At 52.1% G+C, this 27,471-nt stretch overlaps 1 protein-coding gene across 2 annotated transcripts in view; it reads right to left on the reverse strand.

Annotated features, from left to right (window-relative positions):
• Nucleotides 1–8,661: 8,661 nt before the first annotated feature.
• LOC122922490 (talin-1) overlaps nucleotides 8,662–27,471 on the reverse strand; it is a 94,598-nt gene continuing 75,788 nt past the window's right edge. For both annotated transcript variants that reach the window (XM_044273095.1, XM_044273094.1), the window contains 13 exons: nucleotides 19,624–19,790; nucleotides 19,353–19,536; nucleotides 18,715–18,840; nucleotides 18,508–18,624; nucleotides 18,235–18,420; nucleotides 18,053–18,160; nucleotides 17,866–17,971; nucleotides 14,030–14,154; nucleotides 13,693–13,818; nucleotides 13,545–13,607; nucleotides 13,288–13,470; nucleotides 13,087–13,212; nucleotides 8,662–9,455 (listed from right to left, as the gene is read on the reverse strand). In XM_044273095.1, coding sequence (XP_044129030.1) covers nucleotides 9,324–9,455; nucleotides 13,087–13,212; nucleotides 13,288–13,470; nucleotides 13,545–13,607; nucleotides 13,693–13,818; nucleotides 14,030–14,154; nucleotides 17,866–17,971; nucleotides 18,053–18,160; nucleotides 18,235–18,420; nucleotides 18,508–18,624; nucleotides 18,715–18,840; nucleotides 19,353–19,536; nucleotides 19,624–19,790 — 1,749 coding nt within the window. In that variant the 3' untranslated portion in view covers nucleotides 8,662–9,323. The remainder of the gene's footprint in view (nucleotides 9,456–13,086; nucleotides 13,213–13,287; nucleotides 13,471–13,544; nucleotides 13,608–13,692; nucleotides 13,819–14,029; nucleotides 14,155–17,865; nucleotides 17,972–18,052; nucleotides 18,161–18,234; nucleotides 18,421–18,507; nucleotides 18,625–18,714; nucleotides 18,841–19,352; nucleotides 19,537–19,623; nucleotides 19,791–27,471) is intronic.

Genomic DNA, 27,471 nt, shown 5'->3' on the forward strand with positions numbered 1-27,471 from the left:
AGGGGTCAGTCCTGGAGGGGTCACTGTCACTAGAGGGGTACCTCAGGGGTCAGTCCTGGAGGGGTCACTGTCACTAGTGGGGTACCTCAGGGGTCAGTCCTGGAGGGGTCACTGTCACTAGTGGGGTACCACAGGGGTCAGTACTGGAGGGGTCACTGTCACTAGTGGGGTACCTCAGGGGTCAGTACTGGGGGTCACTGTCACTAGTGGGGTACCTCAGGGGTCAGTCCTGGAGGGGTCACTGTCACTAGTGGGGTACCTCAGGGGTCAGTACTGGAGGGGTCACTGTCACTAGTGGGGTACCTCAGGGGTCAGTCCTGGAGGGGTCACTGTCACTAGTGGGTACCTCAGGGGTCAGTCCTGGAGGGGTCACTGTCACTAGTGGGGTACCTCAGGGGTCAGTCCTGGAGGGGTCACTGTCACTAGTGGGGTACCTCAGGGGTCAGTCCTGGAGGGGTCACTGTCACTAGTGGGGTACCTCAGGGGTCAGTCCTGGAGGGGTCACTGTCACTAGTGGGGTACCTCAGGGGTCAGTCCTGGAGGGGTCACTGTCACTAGTGGGGTACCTCAGGGGTCAGTATTGGGCCCTATTCTCTAAAATATACACTCACCTGAAGAATTATTAGGAGCACCTGTTCTATGTCTCATTAATGCGATTATCTAGTCACCAATCACATGGCAGTGGCTTCGATGCATGTCGGGCTGTGGTCCTGGTCAAGACAATCTCCTGAACTCCAAACTGAATGTCAGAATGGGAAAGAAAGGTGATTTAAGCAATTTTGAGCGTGGCATGGCTGTTGGTGCCAGACGGCCGGTCTGAGTATTTCACAATCTGCTCAGTTACTGGGATTTTCACGCACAACCATTTCTAGGGTTTACAAAGAATGGTGTGAAAAGGGAGAAACCTCCAGTATGCGGCCGTCCTGTGGGCGAGAATGCCTTGTGGATGCTAGAGGTCAGAGGAGAATGGGCCGACTGATTAAAGATGATAGAAGAGCAACGCTGACTGAAATAACCACTCGTTACACCCGAGGTCTGCAGCAAAGCATCTGTGAAGCCACAACACACACAACCTGGAGGCGGATGGGACACAACAGCAGAAGACCCCACCGGGTACCACTCATCTCCACTACAAATAGGAAAAAGAGGCTACAATTTGCACGAGCTCCACCAAAACTGGACTGTTGAAGACTGGAGAAATGTTGCCTGGTCTGATGAGTCTCGATTTCTGTTGAGACATTCAAAAGGTAGAGTCCGAATTTGGGGTAAACAGAATGAGAACATGTGTCCATCATGCCTTGTTACCACTGTGCAGGCTGGTGGTGCTGGTGTAATGGTGTGGGGGGTGTTTTCTGGTCACACTTTAGGCCCCTTAGTGCCAATTGGCCATCGTTTAAATGCCACGGGCTACCTGAGCATTGTTTCTGACCATGCCCATCCCTTCATGACCACCATGTACCCATCCTCTGATGGCTACTTCCAGCAGGATAATGCACCAGGTCACAAAGCTCCAATCATTTCAAATTGGTTTCTTGAACATGACAATGAGGTCACTGCACTAAAATGGCCCCACAGTCACCAGATCTCAACCCAATAGAGCATCTTTGGGATGTGGTGGAACGGGAGCTCCGTGCCCTGGATGTGCCTCCCTCAAATCTCCATCAACTGCAAGATGCCATCCTATCAATATGGGCCAACATTTCTAAAGATGCTATCAATATGGGCCAATCATTTCTAAAGATGCTATCAGCACCTTGTGGCATCAATGCCACGTAGAATTAAGGCAAAAGGGGGTCCAGCACCGTATTAGTATGGTGGTCCTAATAATTCTTTAGGTGAGTATTTATTAATGATCTTGTAGAAGGCTTGCACAGTAAAATATCAATTTTCGCAGATGACACTAAACTGTAAAGTAATTAACACTGAAGAGGACAGTATACTGTGTATATATACTACAGAGGACAGTATACTGTGTATATATACTACAGAGGACAGTATACTGTATACACTACAGAGGACAGTATACTGTGTATATACTACAGAGGACAGTATACTGTGTATATACTACAGAGGACAGTATACTGCATATACACTACAGAGGACAGTATACTGCATATACACTACAGAGGACAGTATACTGCATATACACTACAGAGGACAGTATACTGCATATACACTACAGAGGACAGTATACTGTATATACACTACAGAGGACAGTATACTGTATATACACTACAGAGGACAGTATACTGTATATACACTACAGAGGACAGTATACTGTGTATATATACTACAGAGGACAGTATACTGTATACACTACAGAGGACAGTATACTGCGTATATACTACAGAGGACAGTATACTGCGTATATACTACAGAGGACAGTATACTGCGTATACACTACAGAGGACAGTATACTGCATATATACTACAGAGGACAGTATACTGTATATATACTACAGAGGACAGTATGCTGTATATATACTACAGAGGACAGTATGCTGTATATATATACTACAGAGGACAGTATACTGTGTATATATACTACAGAGGACAGTATACTGTGTATATATACTACAGAGGACAGTATACTGTGTATATATACTACAGAGGACAGTATACTGTGTATATATACAAAGGACAGTATACTGTGTATATATACTACAGAGGACAGTATTCTGTGTATATATACTACAGAGGACAGTATACTGTGTATATATACTACAGAGGACAGTATACTGTGTATATATACTACAGAGGACAGTATACTGTGTATATATACTACAGAGGACAGTATACTGTGTATATATACTACAGAGGACAGTATATTGTATATATACTACAGAGGACAGTACACTGTATATATACTACAGAGGACAGTACACTGTGTATATATATTACAGAGGACAGTACACTGTGTATATATATATATATATATATATATATATATATATATACACATATATATATATATATATATACATACATACACACACACACTACAGAGGACAGTATACTATATATACACACACACACACACACTACAGAGGACAGTATACTATATATACACACACACTACAGAGGACAGTATACTGTATACACACTACAGCGGACAGTATACTGTATATACTACAGAGGACAGTATACTGTATATACTACAGAGGACAGTATACTGTATATACACACTACAGAGGACAGTATACTGTATACACACTACAGAGGACAGTATACTGTATACACACTACAGAGGACAGTATACTGTATACACACTACAGAGGACAGTATACTGTATACACACTACAGAGGACAGTATACTGTATACACACTACAGAGGACAGTATACTGTGTATATACTACAGAGGACAGTATACTATATATACACACTACAGAGGACAGTATACTATATATACACACACACTACAGAGGACTGTATACACACTACAGAGGACAGTATACTATATATACACACACACTACAGAGGACTGTATACACACTACAGAGGACAGTGTACTGTATATATACACACACTACAGAGGACAGTATACTGTATATATACTACAAAGGACAGTATACTGTATATATACACACTACAGAGGACCGTATACTGTATATATACTACAGAGGACAGTGTACTGTATATATACACACTACAGAGGACAGTATACTGTATATATACTACAGAGGACAGTATACTGTACATATACTACAGAGGACAGTATACTGTACATATACACACTACAGAGGACCGTATACTGTATATATACTACAGAGGACAGTGTACTGTATATATACACACTACAGAGGACAGTATACTGTATATATACACTACAGAGGACAGTATACTGTATATATACTAGAGGACAATATACTGTATATATACTAGAGGACAGTATACTGTATATATATACTACAGAGGACAGTATACTGTATATACTACAGAGGACAGTATACTGTATATACTACAGAGGACAGTATACTATATATATATACACTACAGAGGACCGTATATATACACACCACAGAGGACCGTATACTGTATATATACACACCACAGAGGACAGTATACTGTATATATACACACCACAGAGGACAGTATACTGTATATATACACACACCACAGAGGACAGTATGTTATATATATATATATATATATACACACACAGTACAGACCAAAAGTTTGGACGCACCTTCTCATTCAAAGAGTTTTCTTTATTTTCATGACTATGACAATTGTAGATTCGCACTGAAGGCATCAAAACTATGAATTATCACATGTGGAATTATATACATAACAAAAAAGTGTGAAGCAACTGAAAATATGTAATATTCTAGGTTCTTCAAAGTAGCCACCTTTTGCTTTGATTACTGCTTTGCACACTCTTGGCATTCTCTTGATGAGCTCCAAGAGGTAGTCACCTGAAATGGTCTTCCAACAGTCTTGAAGGAGTTCCCAGAGATGCTTAGCACTTGTTGGCCCTTTTGCCTTCACTCTGCGGTCCAGCTCACCCCAAACCATCTCGATTGGGTTCAGGTCCGGTGACTGTGGAGGCCGGGTCATCTGGCGCAGCACCCCATCACTCTCCTTCATGGTCAAATAGCCCTTACACAGCCTGGAGGTGTGTTTGGGGTCATTGTCCTGTTGAAAAATAAATGATGGTCCAACTAAACTCAAACCGGATGGAATAGCATGCCGCTGCAAGATGCTGTGGTAGCCATGCTGGGTCAGTATGCCTTCAATAAATCCCCAACAGTGTCCCCAGCAAAGCCCCCCCACACCATCACACCTCATGCTTCACGGTGGGAACCAGGCATGTAGAGTCCATCCGTTCACCTTTTCTGCGTCGCACAAAGACACGGTGGTTGGAACCAAAGATCTCAAATTTGGACTCATCAGACCAAAGCACAGATTTCCACTGGTCTAATGTCCATTCCTTGTGTTCTTTAGCCCAAACAAGTCTCTTCTGCTTGTTGCCTGTCCTTAGCAGTGGTTTCCTAGCAGATCTTCTACCATGAAGGCCTGATTCACACAGTCTCCTCCTAACAGTTGTTCTAGAGATGTGTCTGCTGCTAGAACTCTGGGTGGCATTGACCTGGTCTCTAATCTGAGCTGCTGTTAACCTGCGATTTCTGAGGCTGGTGACTCGGATGAACTTATCCTCCGCAGCAGAGGTGACTCTTGGTCTTCCTTTCCTGGGGCGGTCCGCATGTGAGCCAGTTTCTTTGTAGCGCTTGATGGTTTTTGTGACTGCACTTGGGGACACTTTCAAAGTTTTCCCAATTTTTCGGACTGACTGACCTTCATTTCTTAAAGTAATGATGGCCACTCGTTTTTCTTTACTTAGCTGCTTTTTTCTTGCCATAATACAAATTCTAACAGTCTATTCAGTAGGACTATCAGCTGTGTATCCACCTGACTTCTCCACAACGCAACTGATGGTCCCAACCCCATTTATAAGGCAAGAAATCCCACTTATTACACCTGACAGGGCACACCTGTGAAGTGAAGACCATTTCAGGGGACTACCTCTTGGAGCTCATCAAGAGAATGCCAAGAGTGTGCAAAGCAGTAATCAAAGCAAAAGGCGGCTACTGTGAAGAACCTAGAATATGACATATTGTCAGTCGTTTCACACTTGTTTGTTATGTATATAATTCCACATGTGATAATTCATAGTTTTGATGCCTTCAGTGCGAATCTACAATTGTCATAGTCATGAAAATAAAGAAAACTCTTTGAATGAGAAGGTGTGTCCAAACTTTTGGTCTGTACTGTATATATATACTGTATATACACTACAGAGGACCGTATACGGCTACAGATGGATCTGGATAGACTGGAGGCCTGGGCAGATGAGGTTTAAAGAGGACCTTTCACCATGAAAAACATTGTGAACGACGTATGCTGCCATGGAGAGCGGCGCCCGGGGATCTCCCTGCACTTCCTATTCTCCCCGGGCGCCGCTCCGTTCTCCCGCTATGTCCTCCGGTATCTTCACTCTCTAAGTTATAGTGGGCGAAGTCTGCCCTTGTCCTGTGGGCGTCTCCTCCTCCCAGGCTGTAGGTTTTTTTCTCCCAGGCAGTGAGCTGTGCGCTGAAATAGATTAAATATACCCGTGCGAAGCCGGGTCCTTCTGCTAGTATATATATAATAGCGGGGAAATACGGGCGTAGATAATACATCACGGCAAATCGCTTTGACAGGTCGCCCAAGCCTCGCACATTCCCGCTCCCAATATTAAATACACTAGCCATATTTAAACATCAGGACCCAGCTGATAACACAATAGGAGCATTGTAGATAAAAGCGATGGTGGTATCGTACCAATAAGCAGGCATGAAATTACAGATATAGAGCATCAATATGGACATACTATAAAAAGTCCCCAGAACAAGAGAGTAACAAAAAACAAAAACTAGAACTAAAAATTCGTGCCTGCCTTGCATCTTCTAACAGGCCGGGGCACAAGTTCTCCATGAAACCGGACATATAAGCAACGTTTCAACCTCTCTACTTCTGCTGAGCGAGGTTGTCCCCCTCCATAGAAGGATACACGTGCTCGGTGGGCAGCTCAGTAGAGGGATAACCTTCGAACAGGTCACTTCGTAAGAACCAAGGGTACAAACTTGAAATAGACGGACAGCCATAATCTCTCCTCCTGTCGCAGCGGACGGTCATGCTGGTTGATCCACGTGGCCGCATCTTTCGGTGTAGTGAAGAAATGAACAGCTCCCAGAGCAGCCACCCGCAGACGTGCCGGGTACATCATAGAATAGGACACTTGTCAGGAACGAAGTCGCCGCTTGACATCCAAGAACCGGCTCTGCTTCTTTTGGACTTTTGAGGAAAAGTCTTGAAAGAACGCAACCGTTTGCCCATTATTGTTATGTCAGGGCGGTTTCTGGCTGCCCGAAAAATGGCATCCGGGTCTCTGTAGTGAACTTAATCAGAACAGGCCGTGGAAATGCTCCCGGCGACAGCGGTCTGGTGGGGACTCGGTGCGCCAGCTCCACCGCCTACAGCAGGCAAGCACCTCTGTGACAATTTTCTAAGTATGACGTAGGGTCTTGCCCTTCAACTTTTTCAGGGATACCCAGAAGCTGTACATTATTGCGTCTAAGACGGTTCTCTAAGTCATCTGAGTTGGCGCTGCTGTTCATGGATGCAGGACGCCCTGGTTAGAGGGGGCAACTTATCTTCCACCTCACTGACACGACTCTCCACCTCTCCGATTAACTTTCTGAAGGTCATGGCGTATAAAGGAGAACTCTTGTTTTAGGGACCCCATTTGTTGCTGTAACGCTGTCAGGGTCACTGCCCTGAAGACCTCTTAATGTTGGCTCTGCACTTCGGGGAGATATGGCCCCCTCCTCCTCTGCCACAGCTGCCTCCTTAGCGGCTGCCGCACCAACCTCCATGTCGTCTTGGGCTCCTCCTGCAGAGGCCTTCTCCATGGCATGGATCACTTCTTCCTCTGCTATATAGGGCCCCTTCAGCTCCGGCATTTGCTGTGGAACCCTGGAGCTCATCACACTCCGTGCTGCAGCTGGCACACCCCCTGCCTTGCTGTAAGGAGCGTGCCGGCGCCATCTTGCGCACCTCGTTCGGCACCTCCCGCCGTCGTCTTATTCTTTTTAGTGGTGCCTCCGACCATGGACCACTCCAGATGAACACCAGGGTACTGTACCATACTGTGATCGCCGTATTGCCACAATCCCACGGGAGCAGGCTTTTGGATTAAAGAGGCGGGAGCTGACACACACTGCTGCCATTCACATCCCCGGTCAGGCCACGTCCCCCAGACAGGACACTTCTAATGGGAATTTACTTTTACATTCTGCATGTCATCTGACGTTTATTTTCAAAAAAATATCTAACAGCTTTGCTTTCTCCTCGTCGCTCTCTGCGACTCCCCCCTCATCACTCTGTAGAGGCCGACACCTTCAGATTTATACTTTTTACCATTTATATAATTGAAGAACATTTTAGGGTCAGTTTTACTCTCTTTGGCAATTAATCTCTCGGTCTCTAGTTTGGCCGCTTTTATGAGTTTTTTTAAATATTCCATTGTTCTCTTTACAGTTTTTCGGTGCTTCCTCGCTCCCCTCCTGTTTTAGTGATTTATAGGCTTTCTTTTTGTCATTTATTGCTTTCTTTATCGTTCTGTATCCACATTGGTTTCTTCTTGTTCCTTAACCCTTTTATTCCCATACGGTATGTACCTCTCACAATTAGAGTTTAGGATGCTTTTAAAGATATCCCATTTTGGGGCTGTATCTTTATTTTTGAGGACTTTGTCCCAGTTAGTTAGGCCTATGGCCTCTCTTTTTGAAGTTCGATATTTTTGTTCCTCCCTGAATTAACAGCTAAATTATCTGAAAGGCCCACAAGGGTAGGGGTTAAATCCTGGAGATCTTGTGCACGCGCCGCTCATCTATAGAGCCTCAAGTATAGTGAGAGCAGCTTCAGGAATGCTGTTCTGATTCCTCTCCTGGCTTCTGTGGCATAACTTCCAGTGGTTGAGCAGAGCTGACCATGGACCTTGGCACAGCGTCTTACTACTTGACAGAAGGTAGCCACAACCTGTCCTTGAACAGTGGCAGACGGACCCTCCGCCACGTCTTGCAGCTTACGACGGTGATTAAGAAGACAAGAGCCGCCTCTCCGAGGTGAAGATATTTATTGGTGAGAAGAGTTTTGGTGGAGCCATGGAAGTGAGCAGGCACAGACGGCATCGCTCACGCTCCATCAGAACAGCATATAAAATTTCAACAAAATGCAAAATAAAAATATATACTTTATATAGAAATGTAACGGGATGTCACGGGGAGACGAGGAAGCGCGCGGCACGGTAAGGAGTAACAGTTTGATTGTGCACGGCACGTTCAGGCACTTGTCGGCATGTGGTCGCACATACACAGAGGTCACCAGGCACACAGCATTCACTCCACCTCCCTGTGAGTGCACAGCGGAGGACAGCAGGAGAGGCAAGCAGCTGGAGGTTAATACAGCATAGACAGGGCATCAGCCCCGCTCACAAGCCAGCGGCAGGGCAATAAGGCACCACCAGTACAAAACAAACCGTTCACAAGCTGGGAACGGACAGTATTCACACAACGTGTTCTGCTCTTTCCAGCTCAGGCATCTGAGGAAGAAGATGAACCATGTGGCCCCAAGTCCCAGAGCACCGGATTCATACGGACTACTGAGGACCATGTGCAAGAGTGATTAGTGAGCGGGAGAAGCCGGTTAAGCCTCAGTAGTTGGGAAGGGGGGGCTGGGTAATGTTAATGGCATGTTGGGTGGGAATGAGTCAGCCGAATTTTCAGTTCTGGGAGTCTTCTCGCAGCTCTGATGGCAGAAACTTATACTGCTGCTGTCTAATCATGGCCAGCTTCTTCCGCGCTTCCTCAAGCTCGCGCTCTTTACGCAACATTTCTTCCTGAGCTGCAATAATCTGCAAAACAAGGCCACAATCTGAGGACTGTTGGCAATGCCTATTCCAAGACAAGCAGGTGAACATCCCACCACAGACATGTCATCAAAGGACACGTCACCCAGGTCTCCAGCTACTAGTGTATGTATGAAGCTCCCACCATAGTGATGTCATCAGGGAGAGACACTTCACCCAGGTCTCCAGCTACTAATGTATGTATGAAGCTCCCACCATAGTGATGTCATCAGGGAGAGACACGTCACCCAGGTCTCCAGCTACTAGTGTATGTATGAAGCTCCCACCATAGTGATGTCATCAGGGAGAGACACATCACCCAGGTCTCCAGCTACTATAGTATGTATGAAGCTCCCACCATAGTGATGTCATCAGAGAGAGACATCGCCCAGGTCTCCAGCTACTATAGTATGTATGAAGCTCCCGCCATAGTGATGTCATCAGGGAGAGACACGCCAACCAGGTCTCCAGCTACTAGTGTATGTATGAAGCTCCCACCATAGTGATGTTATCAGGGAGAGACATCGCCCAGGTCTCCAGCTACTAATGTATGTATGAAGGTACCACCATAGTGATGTCATCAAAGGACACGTCACCCAGGTCTCCAGCTACTAATGTATGTATGAAGCTCCCACCATAGTGATGTCATCAGGGAGAGACACATCACCCAGGTCTCCAGTTACTAATGTATGTATGAAGCTCCCACCATAGTGATGTCATCAGGGAGAGACACGCCAACCAGGTCTCCAGCTACTAATGTATGTATGAAGCTCCCACCATAGTGATGTCATCAGGGAGAGACATCGCCCAGGTCTCCAGCTACTAATGTATGTATGAAGCTCCCACCATAATGATGTCATCAGGGAGAGACACTTCACCCAGGTCTCCAGCTACTAATGTATGTATGAAGCTCCCACCATAATGATGTCATCTGGGAGAGACACTTCACCCAGGTCTCCAGCTACTAATGTATGTATGAAGGTACCACCATAGTGATGTCATCAGGGAGAGACACATCACCCAGGTCTCCAGCTACTATAGTATGTATGAAGCTCCCACCATAGTGGTGTCATCAAAGAAGGACACTACACCCAGGTCTCCAGCTACTAATGTATGTATGAAGCTCCCACCATAGTGATGTCATCAGGGAGAGACACATCACCCAGGTCTCCAGCTACTATAGTATGTATGAAGCTCCCACCATAGTGATGTCATCAAAGGACACGTCACCCAGGTCTCCAGCTACTAATGTATGTATGAAGCTCCCACCACAGACATGTCATCAGGGAGAGACACGTCACCCAGGTCTCCAGCTACTAGTGTATGTATGAAGCTCCCACCATAGTGATGTCATCAGGGAGAGACACGTCACCCAGGTCTCCAGCTACTATAGTATGTATGAAGCTCCCACCATAGTGATGTCATCAGGGAGAGACACATCACCCAGGTCTCCAGCTACTAATGTATGTATGAAGCTCCCACCATAGTGATGTCATCAGGGAGAGACATCACCCAGGTCTCCAGCTACTATAGTATGTATGAAGCTCCCACCATAGTGATGTCATCAGGGAGAGACACTTCACCCAGGCCACCAGGTACTAATGTATGTATGAAGCTCCCACCATAGTGATGTCATCAGAGAGAGACATCGCCCAGGTCTCCAGCTACTAATGAATGTATGAAGCTCCCACCATAGTGATGTCATCAGAGAGACACCTCACCCAGGTCTCCAGCTAATGTATGTACGAAGCTCCCACCATAGTGATGTCATCAAAGGACACTTCACCCAGGTCTCCAGCTACTAATGTATGTATGAAGCTCCCACCATAGTGATGTCATCAGAGAGAGACATCGCCCAGGTCTCCAGGTACTAATGTATGTATGAAGCTCCCACCATAGTGATGTCATCAAAGGACACTTCACCCAGGTCTCCAGCTACTAATGTATGTATGTATGTATGTATGAAGCTCCCACCATAGTGATGTCATCAGGGAGAGACACATCACCCAGGTCTCCAGCTACTAATGTATGTATGAAGCTCCCACCATAGTGATGTCATCAAAGGACACTTCACCCAGGTCTCCAGCTACTAATGTATGTATGTATGTATGAAGCTCCCACCATAGTGATGTCATCAGGGAGAGACACATCACCCAGGTCTCCAGCTACTAATGTATGTATGAAGCTCCCACCATAGTGATGTCATCAAAGGAAACTTCACCCAGGCCACCAGGTACTAATGTATGTATGAAGCTCCCACCATAGTGATGTCATCAGGGAGAGACACATCACCCAGGTCTCCAGCTATTAATATATGTATGAAGCTCCCACCATAGTGATGTCATCAGGGAGAGACATCGCCCAGGTCTCCAGCTACTATAGTATGTATGAAGCTCCCACCATAGTGATGTCATCAAAGGAAACTTCACCCAGGTCTCCAGCTACTAATGTATGTATGAAGCTCCCACCATAGTGATGTCATCAGGGAGAGACACTTCACCCAGGGCACCAGGTACTAATGTATGTATGAAGCTCCCACCATAGTGATGTCATCAGGGAGAGACACTTCACCCAGGTCTCCAGCTACTAATGTATGTATGAAGCTCCCACCATAGTGATGTCATCAGAGAGGGACACTTCACCCAGGGCACCAGGTACTAATGTATGTATGAAGCTCCCACCATAGTGATGTCATCAGAGAGGGACACTTCACCCAGGGCACCAGGTACTAATGTATGTATGAAGCTCCCACCATAGTGATGTCATCAGAGAGGGACACTTCACCCAGGGCACCAGGTACTAATGTATGTATGAAGCTCCCACCATAGTGATGTCATCAGAGAGGGACACTTCACCCAGGGCACCAGGTACTAATGTATGTATGAAGCTCCCACCATAGTGATGTCATCAGAGAGGGACACTTCACCCAGGGCACCAGGTACTAATCTATGTATGAAGCTCCCACCATAGTGATGTCATCAGGGAGGGACACTTCACCCAGGCCACCAGGTACTAATGTATGTATGAAGCTCCCACCATAGTGATGTCATCAGGGAGAGACACTTCACACAGGCCACCAGGTACTAATGTATGTATGAAGCTCCCACCATAGTGATGTCATCAGGGAAAGACTTCACCCAGGGCACCAGGTACTAATGTATTTATGAAGCTCCCACCATAGTGATGTCATCAGGGAGAGACACTTCACCCAGGGCACCAGGTACTAATGTATGTATGAAGCTCCCACCATAGTGATGTCATCAGAGAGGGACACTTCACCCAGGGCACCAGGTACTAATGTATGTATGAAGCTCCCACCATAGTGATGTCATCAGGGAGAGACACTTCACCCAGGGCACCAGGTACTAATGTATGTATGAAGCTCCCACCATAGTGATGTCATCAGAGAGGGACACATCACCCAGGCCACTAGCTCTTAATTTATGGGACTGGGGTGGGTCTTAATGGCAGCATGATGGCACTAATGGGTTGAAAACTCGGGCCTTTACACTACATGGATCTGATCTGGAGAGCGGACATGGAGTCCGTTATGTACTAAGAGCAGGTTTGGTCATTTCCGTATCAGATGTTTGTGCACTTATTGATTATACATACGGTACAAGTGCTGCCATCTCACCTGTGCGATCCCTCCCACCATCTTCTCCTTCACCACCACCGTCTCGTCATACTCTTGGAATGCGGCTGCTTTTTGAGCAGCTTTTACTAGGTTGTCGGATGCTCGCTTCACGGCGTTACCTGCCACCTGTGGAGACACGACATCATTAGAGGTGAGGGCCAGTCCCCTTGCTCAGGACATCCATGTCCTCCATCCACCCACCTGCAGTCTCTTCATGGCCTCCGAATCATGGTCAGCTTTCACTTTACAGGCCACAAGAAGCTGAGCTGTGGATGCAGCCACCTGCTTAGCGGATGATATCAGCTTCTCCTCGCTGGCATGACCTTGAACCGCAGAATTTGCTGCCTCACATAAATTACTTGTAGCGGCAGCGACCATCCTGGCCTGGGGAAGTAGAAAACATCAGGTAAACACTGCTCCGCTGTAGAAACCTCCAGTCACTGCGCCCATATACTCACAGCTGAGATCAGACCCTGCGACCACTGGCCATCATCTACTGCATTGGCTGGGATAGCTCCAACCTGAGGAAGGAAAGCAGAAGGTGTGATGGGAGAAACCAGGAGAAAGCAAAGGACGATCCTCCTCCAGGAAGGCACAAGAACCCACCTTGCCCTGGGCCACCAGCTCTCTCTGGGCTGCAGATGCCGCTTTGACAAGGGCACTGGTGGCTGCTGCAATGGACTTGGCTGCCTCCAGGATCTGCTCTTCGAAGTTTAAGCTCTCGTCCGCCTGCTGTAAACACAGAAGAGCCAACGGTGAGTATGACGAAGACGCAACAAGCTGAGCAGGTCTTGTGGAGGAGGCCACGGACTGGACGTCCACAGCAGACTTCAGGTTGGGTGGACCTCCATCATCTTGGTAATCTGATGTTTAGGCTGAGACTGATTCAGTAAAGCTCGGCCGTCTGGAAGGGGCGAGATCTTTGGTACCAGGGGTGACTTACCTTGGGTTTGGCACGAGGTTTCAGCTGCTCGAGCTTCTTGGCTGCGGCTTCTATAGCGGCTGCAGCTCCCAACAGCTCATTCTCAGCAATCACCGTGGGGTCTTCGGGATCCACCCATTCGGTGCCTGGACACATGAAAGAATGGGCGAAAAAAGGGTCACTCTCTACACCGAAAACCTGTGGGACCCTCCACTACAATACTGGTTCTTACCACAAAGGGCGTCTCCCTGGGCAGGCTGACCCTACCCTCCTGGCTAACCATAAGAAGGTCCGAGAGTCTGACTGCAGGATCAGACTACACAGGGCTTGTTGTCTGTTACCATGGAGACACTGAATGAGAACTGTAACAGGTCAATCAGCGTCCTGCACAGAGACACCTAGAAAGGAGGATGCTGACAGCCCCTCCTTGTGAGATATCGGTGGGCTGCCCAGCGCTCCCCACCACATCCTGGCCCGATCCCTTATTGAGCTGCACCGTCATGTGAACGCCCTCTTATCCCAGGCTGCACCAGTATGTGAACGCCCTCTTATCCCAGACTGCACCGGTATGTGAACGCCCTCTTATCCCAGGCTGCACCATCATGTGAACGCCCTCTTATCCCAGGCTGCACCGTCACGTGAACGCCCTCTTATCCCAGGCTGCACCGTCACGTGAACGCCCTCTTATCCCAGGCTGCACAGTCACGTGAACGCCCTCTTATCCCAGGCTGCACCGTCACGTGAACGCCCTCTTATCCCAGGCTGCACCGGTATGTGAACGCCCTCTTATCCCAGACTGCACCGGTATGTGAACGCCCTCTTATCCCAGGCTGCACAGTCACGTGAACGCCCTCTTATCCCAGGCTGCACCGTCACGTGAACGCCCTCTTATCCCAGGCTGCACAGTCACGTGAACGCCCTCTTATCCCAGGCTGCACCGTCACGTGAACGCCCTCTTATCCCAGGCTGCACAGTCACGTGAACGCCCTCTTATCCCAGGCTGCACCGTCACATGAACGCCCTCTTATCCCAGGCTGCACCGGTATGTGAACACCCTCTTATCCCAGGCTGCACCGTCACGTGAACGCCCTCTTATCCCAGGCTGCACCGTCACGTGAAACGCCCTCTTATCCCAGGCTGCACCGTCACGTGAACGCCCTCTTATCCCAGGCTGCACCGTCACGTGAACGCCCTCTTATCCCAGGCTGCACCGTCACGTGAACGCCCTCTTATCCCAGGCTGCACCGTCACGTGAACGCCCTCTTATCCCAGGCTGCACCGTCACGTGAACGCCCTCTTATCCCAGGCTGCACCGTCACGTGAACGCCCTCTTATCCCAGGCTGCACCGTCACGTGAACGCCCTCTTATGCCAGGCTGCACCGTCACGTGAACGCCCTCTTATGCCAGGCTGCACCGTCACGTGAACGCCCTCTTATCCCAGGCTGCACCGTCACGTGAACGCCCTCTTATCCCAGGCTGCACCGGTATGTGAACGCCCTTTTATCCCAGGCTGCACCGTCATGTGAACGCCCTCTTATCCCAGGCTGCACCGTCACGTGAACGCCCTCTTATCCCAGGCTGCACCGTCACGTGAACGCCCTCTTATCCCAGGCTGCACCGTCACGTGAACGCCCTCTTATCCCAGGCTGCACCGTCACGTGAACGCCCTCTTATCCCAGGCTGCACCGTCACGTGAACGCCCTCTTATCCCAGGCTGCACCGGTATGTGAACGCCCTCTTATCCCAGGCTGCACCGTCACGTGAACGCCCTCTTATCCCAGGCTGCACCGTCAGGTGAACGCCCTCTTATCCCAGGCTGCACCGGTATGTGAACGCCCTCTTATCCCAGGCTGCACCGGTATGTGAACGCCCTCTTATCCCAGGCTGCACCGTCACGTGAACGCCCTCTTATCCCAGGCTGCACCGTCACGTGAACGCCCTCTTATCCCAGGCTGCACCGTCACGTGAACGCCCTCTTATCCCAGGCTGCACCGTCACGTGAACGCCCTCTTATCCCAGGCTGCACCGTCACGTGAACGCCCTCTTATCCCAGGCTGCACAGTCACGTGAACGCCCTCTTATCCCAGGCTGCACCGTCACGTGAACGCCCTCTTATCCCAGGCTGCACCGTCACGTGAACGCCCTCTTATCCCAGGCTGCACCGGTATGTGAACGCCCTTTTATCCCAGGCTGCACAGTCACGTGAACGCCCTCTTATCCCAGGCTGCACCGTCACGTGAACGCCCTCTTATCCCAGGCTGCACAGTCACGTGAACGCCCTCTTATCCCAGGCTGCACCGTCACGTGAACGCCCTCTTATCCAAGGCTGCACCGTCACGTGAACGCCCTCTTATCCCAGGCTGCACCGGTATGTGAACGCCCTTTTATCCCAGGCTGCACAGTCACGTGAACGCCCTCTTATCCCAGGCTGCACCGTCACGTGAACGCCCTCTTATCCCAGGCTGCACAGTCACGTGAACGCCCTCTTATCCCAGGCTGCACCGTCACGTGAACGCCCTCTTATCCCAGGCTGCACCGTCACGTGAACGCCCTCTTATCCCAGGCTGCACCGTCACGTGAACGCCCTCTTATCCCAGGCTGCACCGGTATGTGAACGCCCTCTTATCCCAGGCTGCACCGTCACGTGAACGCCCTCTTATCCCAGGCTGCACCGGTATGTGAACGCCCTCTTATCCCAGGCTGCACCGGTATGTGAACGCCCTCTTATCCCAGGCTGCACCGTCACGTGAACGCCCTCTTATCCCAGGCTGCACCGTCACGTGAACGCCCTCTTATCCCAGGCTGCACCGGTATGTGAACGCCTTTTATCCCAGGCTGCACAGTCACGTGAACGCCCTCTTATCCCAGGCTGCACCGTCACGTGAACGCCCTCTTATCCCAGGCTGCACCGTTACGTGAACGCCCTCTTATCCCAGGCTGCACCGTCACGTGAACGCCCTCTTATCCCAGGCTGCACCGTCACGTGAACGCCCTCTTATCCCAGGCTGCACCGTCACGTGAACGCCCTCTTATCCCAGGCTGCACCGTCACGTGAACGCCCTCTTATCCCAGGCTGCACCGTCACGTGAACGCCCTCTTATCCCAGGCTGCACCGTCACGTGAACGCCCTCTTATCCCAGGCTGCACTGGCATGTGAACGCCCTCTTATCCCAGGCTGCACCGTCAGGTGAACGCCCTCTTATCCCAGGCTGCACCGGTATGTGAACGCCCTCTTATCCCAGGCTGCACCGTCATGTGAACGCCCTCTTATCCCAGGCTGCACCGTCATGTGAACACCCTCTTATCCCAGGCTGCACCGGTATGTGAACGCCCTCTTATCCCAGGCTGCATCGGTATGTGAACGCCCTCTTATCCCAGGCTGCACCGGTATGTGAACGCCCTCTTATCCCAGGCTGCACCGTCAGGTGAACGCCCTCTGATCCCAGGCTGCACCGTCATGTGAACGCCCTCTTATCCTAGGCTGCACCGTCACGTGAACGCCCTCTTATCCCAGGCTGCACCGGTATGTGAACGCCCTCTTATCCCAGGCTGCACTGGCATGTGAACGCCCTCTTATCCCAGGCTGCACCGTCAGGTGAACGCCCTCTTATCCCAGGCTGCACCGTCATGTGAACGCCCTCTTATCCCAGGCTGCACAGTCATGTGAACGCCCTCTTATCCCAGGCTGCACCGTCAGGTGAACGCCCTCTTATCCCAGGCTGCACCGTCATGTGAACGCCCTCTTATCCCAGGCTGCACCGTCACGTGAACGCCCTCTTATCCCAGGCTGCACCGTCAGGTGAACGCCCTCCTATCCCAGGCTACGCCCTTGGTACACGAGGGGCACACTCGTCACCTTTCATGGCCTCCGCAGACTGGATCAGCTCGGTTACTGAACCGGCCACATGTTTGGAGAATGCCGCCAGCTGTTGCTTCAGGTCGGCGCTCGGCTTATGAAGGATCTGTGAAGATAGAAGATTGAAGATGAGAGCAGCGTAAGTGACCATGGGCGGCAGCCCTGTTCCTCTGCCCGTCGCACTCACCACCAGCACATGGTCGAGGAGCTGCAGGTAGCCCGTGGCGCACTCCTTTCCGAACCTCATGGCACGGATGCGCACGTCTGCGCTCACCTCAGGGTGGTAGGCGGCTTCCTGTGGACACAGAGGACACGGAGTCACCAAGCTGCTCTGGTGCCATTCACACCGCCATTTGTCACATGACGCACCTTGCATGAGCGCAGCATGTCAGCGATAGCCCGCCGGCTCAGGTTGGCTGTAGCAATGACGTCTTCCTGACGACACGAGTTTCCGGCAGCAACAGCCTTGGCAGTGGCCATGGTGATGCCTTTGGTCGTGCGAATGAAGTCCTCTGGGGTGGACGTCTGTGGAGGAGGCTCCGGGGAGGTGAAAACCTGAGAGAGAAACATTTAAAGGGGATAAGGGGAATAAGAGGTAAAGCCTCCATATTCCTGACCCTCCCACTCCGACCCCAGACTCACCGCAAGCTCCTGCCTTATGTGTTCTATTGTGGCCTCCAGGGCCCGGGTTCCCTTGGTAGCCTCATCTTCCACAGCTTTCACGGTTTTCAGGAGAGACGTCACATTGGTCACCATCACCTGGAACCACAAAAATATCAATGACCCCGAGACACTCTGTATCATGTCGGCCACTGTGTGTGACCGATCCCAAACCAGGTGGTCACTTACCTTGGCTGAATTCTTCAGCTGGTAGACTGAGGGGTCATCACTTGACTTCCCGGCTGCAGCCTTGGTGGCACTGATCAGATCGCCTAGAGCCTTGGCCACGTCCTTCACTGCATTTATGAGAACCACCTGACAAAAGAACATAACATCTGAGGTGATGGAGAGGTCCCCGAGGTACAGCCGACCAGGCTCAATCAGCACCGCATGATGTGTCCAAGGTGACCGCCTGGCCATGAATTCAAGCGCAGGCACCGTCAGAGCCCACCCAGGTCGCTCGTAGCTACTGTACATGGATCCCATTCTGAGTTTTTAGGAGGGTGCCACCTGATGGATCTTCATTTCTATTTCAGGGCGAGACACCTCCGAGCTCCTTCATACTGCCCTCTTCAGTATCTTATAGCGGTGATAACACCACACAGTACAATGCTGTGGACATCTGAGGAGGTTGGGCTCTTTATAGGGCTCCCCGGCCATAGAATCTATGAACTGACCTAGCTCATGAAGACGGCTGACAGGAGCTGCAGATTGGGACAGTCCCGGAAACCGTACCTTATACTAAGGGCGATATTAGCAGAAAGCAAAGGTCTCCACCTTCTTGAACATCCCAGACACTGCCCTGAACATGGTGGGTCTAACTCTACCTGAGTCTCTGGGTCCTCAGATCCCAGGCTGGCCGCACCAAGCTTGACATTCTCAGCCAGTCGTGTGATAGTTGTCACGGATGATTGCGCAGCCTGGGCCAGCTTCTCTTGACTGGACGTTGCATTCTGAACCAAGACCTTTGTGTCTTCTACCAGAGCTTTGGCAGTCTTGAGGATACCCTCGCTGCAATTTGAAAACAGGACGCACTGGGTCAGAAGGGGGCCACCTCAAATACCTGGACTGAATCCATCAGGACACATCACTGCTCACCGGTGATCTGCAAACGTCTCTGCGTTCTCTCTGTTCAGCGTTCCAGCTGTGGCAAACATAATGGTGGTGTCCAAATCAGCAATGATCCCAGACACGGCGCTGGCAGCGGTGATACAGGCCTGCGTGCCACGGTTACCAGCCTGAAGGGCGGCCAAAACATGAGAGACCTAGGAGTAAGCACATTAACACACATGAGGATCACACATCACTGTCATTGCTGACCATGGAGGACACGGCAGGGTGAGGATCACCCACACCGATGTCACTGCTGACCATGGAGGACACGGCAGGGTGAGGATCACCCACACCGATGTCACTGCTGACCATGGAGGACACGGCAGGGTGAGGATCACACACCGATGTCATTGCTGACCAGGAAGGACACGGCAGGGTAAGGATCACCCACACCGATGTCATTGCTGACCATGGAGGACACGGCAGGGTGAGGATCACCCACACCGATGTCATTGCTGACCATGGAGGACACGGCAGGGTGAGGATCACCCACACCGATGTCATTGCTGACCATGAAGGACACGGCAGGGTGAGGATCACACACCGATGTCATTGCTGACCAGGAAGGACACGGCAGGGTAAGGATCACCCACACCGATGTCATTGCTGACCATGGAGGACACGGCAGGGTGAGGATCACCCACACCGATGTCACTGCTGACCATGGAGGACACGGCAGGGTGAGGATCACACATTACTGTCACTGCTGACCATGAAAGACACGGCAGGGTGAGGATCACCCACACCGATGTCACTGCTGACCATGAAGGACACGGCAGGGTGAGGATCACCCACACCGATGTCACTGCTGACCATGGAGGACACGGCAGGGTGAGGATCACCCACACCGCTGTCACTGCTTGACCATGGAGGACACGGCAGGGTGAGGATCACCCACACCGCTGTCACTGCTGACCATGGAGGACACGGCAGGGTAATGATCACACATTACTGTCATTGCTGACCATGAAGGACACGGCAGGGTGAGGATCACACACACCGATGTCATTGCTGACCATGAAAGACACGGCAGGGTGAGGATCACCCACACCGATGTCATTGCTGACCATGAAGGACACGGCAGGGTGAGGATCACCCACACCGATGTCATTGCTGACCATGAAAGACACGGCAGGGTGAGGATCACCCACACCGATGTCATTGCTGACCATGAAGGACACGGCAGGGTGAGGATCACACATTACTGTCACTGCTGACCATGAAGGACACGGCAGGGTGAGGATCACCCACACTGATGTCACTGCTGACCATGGAGGACACGGCAGGGTGAGGATCACCCACACCGCTGTCATTGCTGACCATGGAGGACACGGCAGGGTGAGGATCACACACCGCTGTCACTGCTGACCATGGAGGACACGGCAGGGTGAGGATCACCCACATCGATGTCATTGCTGACCATGGAGGACACGGCAGGGTGAGGATCACCCACACCGCTGTCACTGCTGACCATGGAGGACACGGCAGGGTGAGGATCACACACCGCTGTCACTGCTGACCATGAAGGACACGGCAGGGTGAGGATCACCCACACCGATGTCATTGCTGACCATGAAAGACACGGCAGGGTGAGGATCACTCACACCGATGTCACTGCTGACCATGGAGGACACGGCAGGGTGAGGATCACACACACCGATGTCATTGCTGACCATAAAAGACACGGCAGGGTGAGGATCACCCACACCGCTGTCACTGCTGACCATGGAGGACACGGCAGGGTGAGGATCACCCACACCGCTGTCACTGCTGACCATGGAGGACACGGCAGGGTGAGGATCACCCACACCGCTGTCACTGCTGACCATGGAGGACACGGCAGGGTGAGGATCACACACCGTTGTCACTGCTGACCATGAAGGACACGGCAGGGTGAGGATCACACACCGCTGTCACTGCTGACCATGGAGGACACGGCAGGGTGAGGATCACACACACCGATGTCATTGCTGACCATGGAGGACACGGCAGGGTGAGGATCACCCACACCGCTGTCACTGCTGACCATGGAGGACACGGCAGGGTGAGGATCACACACCGCTGTCACTGCTGACCATGGAGGACACGGCAGGGTGAGGATCACCCACACCGATGTCATTGCTGACGATGAAGGACACGGCAGGGTGAGGATCACCCACACCGATGTCATTGCTGACCATGGAGGACACGGCAGGGTGAGGATCACACATCACTGTCATTGCTGACCATGAAAGACACGGCAGGGTGAGGATCACCCACACTGATGTCATTGCTGACCATGAAAGACACGGCAGGGTGAGGATCACTCACACCGATGTCACTGCTGACCATGGAGGACACGGCAGGGTGAGGATCACACACCGCTGTCATTGCTGACCATGAAGGACACGGCAGGGTGAGGATCACCCACACCGATGTCATTGCTGACCATAAAAGACACGGCAGGGTGAGGATCACCCACACCGCTGTCACTGCTGACCATGGGGGACACCTCAGGGAGCGTATCACACACACCGATGTCATTGCTGACCATGGAGGACACGGCAGGGTGAGGATCACCCACACCGCTGTCACTGCTGACCATGGAGGACACGGCAGGGTGAGGATCACCCACACCGCTGTCACTGCTGACCATGGAGGACACGGCAGGGTGAGGATCACACACCGTTGTCACTGCTGACCATGAAGGACACGGCAGGGTGAGGATCACTCACACCGATGTCACTGCTGACCATGGAGGACACGGCAGGGTGAGGATCACACACCGCTGTCATTGCTGACCATGAAGGACACGGCAGGGTGAGGATCACCCACACCGATGTCATTGCTGACCATAAAAGACACGGCAGGGTGAGGATCACCCACACCGCTGTCACTGCTGACCATGGAGGACACGGCAGGGTGAGGATCACACACACCGATGTCATTGCTGACCATGGAGGACACGGCAGGGTGAGGATCACCCACACCGCTGTCACTGCTGACCATGGAGGACACGGCAGGGTGAGGATCACACACCGCTGTCACTGCTGACCATGGAGGACACGGCAGGGTGAGGATCACCCACACCGATGTCATTGCTGACGATGAAGGACACGGCAGGGTGAGGATCACCCACACCGATGTCATTGCTGACCATGGAGGACACGGCAGGGTGAGGATCACACATCACTGTCATTGCTGACCATGAAAGACACGGCAGGGTGAGGATCACCCACACTGATGTCATTGCTGACCATGAAAGACACGGCAGGGTGAGGATCACTCACACCAATGTCACTGCTGACCATGGAGGACACGGCAGGGTGAGGATCACACACCGCTGTCATTGCTGACCATGAAGGACACGGCAGGGTGAGGATCACCCACACCGATGTCATTGCTGACCATAAAAGACACGGCAGGGTGAGGATCACCCACACCGCTGTCACTGCTGACCATGGAGGACACGGCAGGGTGAGGATCACACACACCGATGTCATTGCTGACCATGGAGGACACGGCAGGGTGAGGATCACCCACACCGCTGTCACTGCTGACCATGGAGGACACGGCAGGGTGAGGATCACCCACACCGCTGTCACTGCTGACCATGGAGGACACGGCAGGGTGAGGATCACACACCGTTGTCACTGCTGACCATGAAGGACACGGCAGGGTGAGGATCACACATAACTGTCATTGCTGACCATGAAAGACACGGCAGGGTGAGGATCACCCACACCGATGTCACTGCTGACCATGAAGGACACGGCAGGGTGAGGATCACACACACCGATGTCACTGCTGACCATGGAGGACACGGCAGGGTGAGGATCACACACACCGATGTCACTGCTGACCATGGAGGACACGGCAGGGTGAGGATCACACACACCGATGTCATTGCTGACCATGAAAGACACGGCAGGGTGAGGATCACCCACACCGCTGTCACTGCTGACCATGGAGGACACGGCAGGGTGAGGATCACACACACCGATGTCATTGCTGACCATGGAGGACACGGCAGGGTGAGGATCACCCACACCGCTGTCACTGCTGACCATGGAGGACACGGCAGGGTGAGGATCACCCACACCGCTGTCACTGCTGACCATGGAGGACACGGCAGGGTGAGGATCACACACCGTTGTCACTGCTGACCATGAAGGACACGGCAGGGTGAGGATCACACATAACTGTCATTGCTGACCATGAAAGACACGGCAGGGTGAGGATCACCCACACCGATGTCACTGCTGACCATGAAGGACACGGCAGGGTGAGGATCACACACACCGATGTCACTGCTGACCATGGAGGACACGGCAGGGTGAGGATCACACACACCGATGTCACTGCTGACCATGGAGGACACGGCAGGGTGAGGATCACCCACACTGATGTCATTGCTGACCATGAAAGACACGGCAGGGTGAGGATCACACACACCGATGTCATTGCTGACCATGAAAGACACGGCAGGGTGAGGATCACCCACACCGATGTCATTGCTGACCATGAAGGACACGGCAGGGTGAGGATCACCCACACCGATGTCATTGCTGACCATGAAGGACACGGCAGGGTGAGGATCACACATTACTGTCACTGCTGACCATGGAGGACACGGCAGGGTGAGGATCACACACCGCTGTCACTGCTGACCATGGAGGACACGGCAGGGTGAGGATCACCCACACCGATGTCATTGCTGACCATGGAGGACACGGCAGGGTGAGGATCACCCACACCGATGTCATTGCTGACCATGAAGGACACGGCAGGGTGAGGATCACCCACACCGCTGTCACTGCTGACCATGAAGGACACGGCAGGGTGAGGATCACACACCGCTGTCACTGCTGACCATGAAGGACACGGCAGGGTGAGGATCACCCACACCGATGTCATTGCTGACGATGAAGGACACGGCAGGGTGAGGATCACACATCACTGTCATTGCTGACCATGAAAGACACGGCAGGGTGAGGATCACTCACACCGATGTCACTGCTGACCATGGAGGACATGGCAGGGTGAGGATCACCCACACCGCTGTCACTGCTGACCATGGAGGACATGGCAGGGTGAGGATCACACACCGCTGTCACTGCTGACCATGAAGGACACGGCAGGGTGAGGATCACCCACACCGCTGTCACTGCTGACCATGGAGGACATGGCAGGGTGAGGATCACCCACACCGCTGTCACTGCTGACCATGGAGGACACGGCAGGGTGAGGATCACCCACACCGCTGTCACTGCTGACCATGGAGGACACGGCGGGGTGAGGATCACCCACACCGCTGTCACTGCTGACCATGGAGGACACGGCAGGGTGAGGATCACCCACACCGATGTCACTGCTGACCATGAAGGACACGGCAGGGTAAGGATCACCCACACCGATGTCATTGCTGACCATGAAAGACACGGCAGGGTGAGGATCACACACACCGATGTCATCGCTGACCATGAAAGACACGGCAGGGTGAGGATCACCCACACCGATGTCACTGCTGACCATGAAGGACACGGCAGGGTGAGGATCACACACACCGATGTCACTGCTGACCATGGAGGACACGGCAGGGTGAGGATCACCCACACTGATGTCATTGCTGACCATGAAAGACACGGCAGGGTGAGGATCACACACACCGATGTCACTGCTGACCATGGAGGACACGGCAGGGTGAGGATCACCCACACCGATGTCACTGCTGACCATGAAGGACACGGCAGGGTAAGGATCACCCACACCGATGTCACTGCTGACCATGGAGGACACGGCAGGGTGAGGATCACCCACACCGCTGTCACTGCTGACCATGGAGGACACGGCAGGGTGAGGATCACCCACACCGCTGTCACTGCTGACCATGGAGGACACGGCAGGGTGAGGATCACCCACACCGATGTCACTGCTGACCATGAAGGACACGGCAGGGTAAGGATCACCCACACCGATGTCATTGCTGACCATGAAAGACACGGCAGGGTGAGGATCACCCACACTGATGTCATTGCTGACCATGAAGGACACGGCAGGGTGAGGATCACACACACTGATGTCATTGCTGACCATGAAGGACACGGCAGGGTGAGGATCACCCACACCGATGTCATTGCTGACCATGAAGGACACGGCAGGGTGAGGATCACCCACACCGATGTCATTGCTGACCATGAAGGACACGGCAGGGTGAGGAACACACACCGCTGACCAGGAAGGACACGGCAGGGTGAGGATCACACACAATGATGTCATTGCTGACCATGAAGGACACGGCAGGGTGAGGATCACCCACACCGATGTCATTGCTGACCAGGAAGGACACGGCAGGGTGAGGAACACACACCGCTGACCAGGAAGGACACGGCAGGGTGAGGATCACACACATTACTGTCATTGCTGGCCATGAAGGACACAGCAGGGTAAGGATCACCCACACCGATGTCATTGCTGACCATGAAGGACACGGCAGGGTGAGGAACACACACCGCTGACCAGGAAGGACACGGCAGGGTGAGGATCACCCACACCGATGTCCTTGCTGACCATGAAGGACACGGCAGGGTGAGGATCACCCACACCGATGTCCTTGCTGACCATGAAGGACACGGCAGGGTGAGGATCACCCACACCGATGTCATTGCTGACCAGGAAGGACACGGCAGGGTGAGGATCACCCACACCGATGTCACTGCTGACCATGGAGGACACGGCAGGGTGAGGATCACCCACACTGATGTCACTGCTGACCATGGAGGACACGGCAGGGTGAGGATCACACACCGCTGACCAGGAAGGACACGGCAAGGTGAGGATCACCCGCACCGATGTCATTGCTGACCATGAAGGACACGGCAGGGTGAGGATCACCCACACCGCTGTCACTGCTGACCATGAAGGACACGGCAGGGTGAGGATCACCCACACCGCTGTCACTGCTGACCATGAAGGACATGGCAGGGTGAGGATCACACACACCGATGTCACTGCTGACCATGAAGGACACGGCAGGGTGAGGATCACCCACACCGCTGTCACTGCTGACCATGAAGGACATGGCAGGGTGAGGATCACCCACACCGATGTCATTGCTGACGATGAAGGACACGGCAGGGTGAGGATCACACACCGCTGTCACTGCTGACCATGAAGGACACGGCAGGGTGAGGATCACACACCGCTGTCACTGCTAACCATGAAGGACATGGCAGGGTGAGGATCACACACCGATGTCACTGCCGACCATGAAGGACACGGCAGGGTGAGGATCACCCACACCGATGTCATTGCTGACCATGAAGGACACGGCAGGGTGAGGATCACCCACACCGATGTCATTGCTGACCATGGAGGACACGGCAGGGTGAGGATCACACACACCGATGTCATTGCTGACCATAAAAGACACGGCAGGGTGAGGATCACACACCGATGTCACTGCCGACCATGAAGGACATGGCAGGGTGAGGATCACACACCGATGTCACTGCCGACCATGAAGGACACGGCAGGGTGAGGATCACACACCGATGTCACTGCTAACCATGAAGGACATGGCAGGGTGAGGATCACACACCGATGTCACTGCCGACCATGAAGGACACGGCAGGGTGAGGATCACACACACCGATGTCATTGCTGACCAGGAAGGACACGGCAGGTTGAGGATCACACACACCGATGTCATTGCTGACCATGAAGGACACGGCAGGGTGAGGATCACACACCGATGTCACTGCTGACCATGGAGGACACGGCAGGGTGAGGATCACCCACACCGATGTCATTGCTGACCATGAAGGACACGGCAGGGTGAGGATCACACATTAC

Source organism: Bufo gargarizans, unplaced genomic scaffold (assembly GCF_014858855.1).
Source record: "Bufo gargarizans isolate SCDJY-AF-19 unplaced genomic scaffold, ASM1485885v1 fragScaff_scaffold_389_pilon, whole genome shotgun sequence".
In the NCBI taxonomy this organism is placed as follows: Eukaryota; Metazoa; Chordata; class Amphibia; order Anura; family Bufonidae; genus Bufo; species Bufo gargarizans.